This window comes from Ananas comosus, linkage group 21 (genome assembly GCF_001540865.1).
Source record: "Ananas comosus cultivar F153 linkage group 21, ASM154086v1, whole genome shotgun sequence".
NCBI classification, from domain to species: Eukaryota; Viridiplantae; Streptophyta; class Magnoliopsida; order Poales; family Bromeliaceae; genus Ananas; species Ananas comosus.
The window spans coordinates 5,866,264-5,869,115 of record NC_033641.1 but is presented as its reverse complement, the minus strand read 5'-3'; the positions used below and the strand labels follow the sequence as shown (position 1 = coordinate 5,869,115).

At 39.1% G+C, this 2,852-nt stretch overlaps 1 protein-coding gene across 2 annotated transcripts in view; it reads left to right on the top strand.

Moving 5' to 3' along the window:
• Positions 599-2,852, top strand: part of LOC109726477 (SWI/SNF complex subunit SWI3A) — an 11,763-nt gene continuing 9,509 nt past the window's right edge. The window contains exons 1-2 of one of the 2 annotated variants that reach the window (XM_020256077.1): positions 599-927; positions 1,082-1,662. In XM_020256077.1, coding sequence (XP_020111666.1) covers positions 837-927; positions 1,082-1,662 — 672 coding nt within the window. In that variant the 5' untranslated portion in view covers positions 599-836. The remainder of the gene's footprint in view (positions 928-1,081; positions 1,663-2,852) is intronic. The other variant, XM_020256076.1, reaches the window with a different exon arrangement.

Sequence of the window (2,852 nt, the reverse complement as noted above, 5' to 3'; positions counted from 1 at the left end):
CCACATTAAATTTGTTAAAATAGTAACACAAAATTTTCTTATTTAAATATTTACATTTAAATATTAAATATTTAAATTCAACATATTTATTATTATTTCTAAAATTCTTAAAATTTAAATTAATGCGTAAATTAGAAGAATTCTAGAATTCCTAAAATTAATGACTAAAATTTGGGATATCAATCAAATCTTAAATTAATGCTTAAATTAGTTGCATTAATGCTAAATTTGGGATATTAATCAAAACTTTCTTAAAATTTTGCCTAATTTAATTACACAAATGCCCTCAGATGAAATAACCTTTTAACCTGGTACATAATGAAGTGATATTTTTAACCTTCATTAATCCACGGTTAATATCTTTTTTTATTNTATTGATTAATGGTTAAGATTTTTTTTTATTTTATATTAAAATAAACTAAGGAATCATTAAATCTACAGATTAGTGTAGAAGTTGAAAAAATAATAGTACACAATAGTATTTTTTTGTAATATATATATATATATATATATATATATATATATATATATATAATAAATAAAAATAAAACTAAAATACATCGTACTGGAGTAATATTAAAAGCCTCGTAAAGAGCTGTCGACAACTTCCATGACCATAGCAGCAAAGCAAAAGGGCGTGGTGTCCCTTGGTCTTGTCGCCCGCTCCACTCGGATGCAACCATCAAGCGGCGAGGATCGCTCTACCAAGCCCAAATCCACCCGTCTCCAATTCCATCCATCCGTCCGATCTCTGTAGTCGCGACTTGTGCTCCGATCCTCCAACCCCTTCCTTGAGGCTTGCTGCCCCTATTCCCGCCTCGCGCGATCCGACACGGATGAGGCCCAGCGGCCAGGAGGAGGAGGAGGAGGAGGAGGACGAGGACGACAGCCTCGCGCGCGACCTCTACACCATCCCCATCTCGTCCGGTTGATACCTCCTCCCAGCGTTTCGGTTTTATTTATTTTATTTATTTTTTTAGGGTTCCGATTATTATTAGGTTTTGTGGGTTAGGGTTCCGATTAGGTTTTCTTTCTGACGACCTTTCTAATTCTAATTCTCTCTTCTCCCTTCCCCTCTCAGGCTGGTTCCGGTGGGACGGGATCCACGACACGGAGAGGAGGTCCCTCCCGGAGTTCTTCGAGGGCTCGTCGTTCACCAGAAACCCTAGGGTCTACAAGGACTACCGCGACTTCATCATCAACAAGTACCGGGAGGATCCCTCCTGCCGCCTCACCTTCACCGACGTCCGCAAGGCCTTGGTCGGCGACGTTTCGTTGCTCCGGAAGCTGTTCCTCTTCTTGGAGAGGTGGGGATTGATCAATTTCGGGGCAGGGGCAGCACCGCCTGCGGCTGCAGCCGCGGCCGACGGCGTGGCCTTGCCACCGGGGGAGGCGGCGGGGCCCAGTGTCGTGGTAGAGGAAGGTGCGCCTTGGGGAGTGCGGGTGGTGCCGCCGCTGCCGCAGTCGTACGCTGCCGAGAGGAAGTCGGGAGGTGCGGGGGCGGCAACTGCAGCATCTGCTGTGGGCGGTGATGAGATTGGGTGTAGGCTGCCGCCTTTGACGTCGTACTCTGATGTGTTTGGAGAGTGGACGCCACGGAAGGCACCGTTTTGTGGATTTTGTGGGGAGGAATGCTCTGCAGGTCAGCATGAATTGATGGAGGTAAGCTGTATCAAGATGAAGAAAAGGAAAGGGGAAATATATATATATATATATATATATATATATATATATATATATATATATATATATATATATATATATATATATATATATATATATATATATATAGAAATTGCTAGTTGCCTATAGTTTTTTTAATATGCGGATGCCTGTTTACGTTGATTGTGTTTTCACAGTGCATAGGGATTGAAATTGGTTTGCCTAAAATGAGATTTGCCCTACTAACATGTTTTCTGTAGTTAATAGTTAAGAACTTTTTGCAAATTCCATTTCAGCCCCTATATTTTCCACTTTGCTAGTTTCTGCTTTGTCATTCTGTTAGGTTCTTTTTCAATCCATTTTTTCAATCCATTATCAGTGACCTCTGCTAGGAAATCTGCTCTTCATGTAACTCTCCCCCTTATTTTAGTAGGCGCCACCCTTCTTCACCTGGCCACATTGTGTCGAAATCATTATTTTTGGTCTATAATGCAGTAATGTAAAGATCATTTACCATCCTATATTTGTGTGTTTTGTTTTGTATGACTTCTAAACCATAATTAAGATGCTGAGAAGCATTCGTGGATGTCCTTTGTAATTATAGCAATTTAAAAACTTTCATGTTACAATGTCGTTTGTTGCTTTTCTTGATGCTCAAGGAAATTGCATTGCATCTCATCATCTGTTGCTTTAATTGATGCTTTGGAAACATCATGCCTCAAAGTTGTGTATTACTTTGAAGCAACTATAACATAAAGACTACATAATTGAATATATTGTATCGTATATTGCTTATTATATTCAAGGGCTTGCATATGGGAAATAACTGGTGTCTGACTCAATATGTGGGAGCCTTTTTTTCATGCGTTTTGATACTCTACTAGAGTTTGTTTCTACTTTAAATATTTATTAGTCGCCTTGTTTGGTAGACCCTATGATAATTCTCTTATTTGTAACCAATGAAATCTGTGTTGTAGACGGTTCTCTGCATTTGTAATATCTGTCCTGCAATAGCATGTTAGTGGTCTAGATTGTCATCATAATAGTCTTGGCATGTGTAAATTTTCTGAGGTTGCATGACGATGCTGTATGCCTTCTTTTGAAGCACTAACAAATTGTATAGCTGTTAAAGGGTAGGTAGTTTTTTTTTTTTTCTTCTTTTCTTTTTCAGTTTTTCCCTTTTTTTTTTG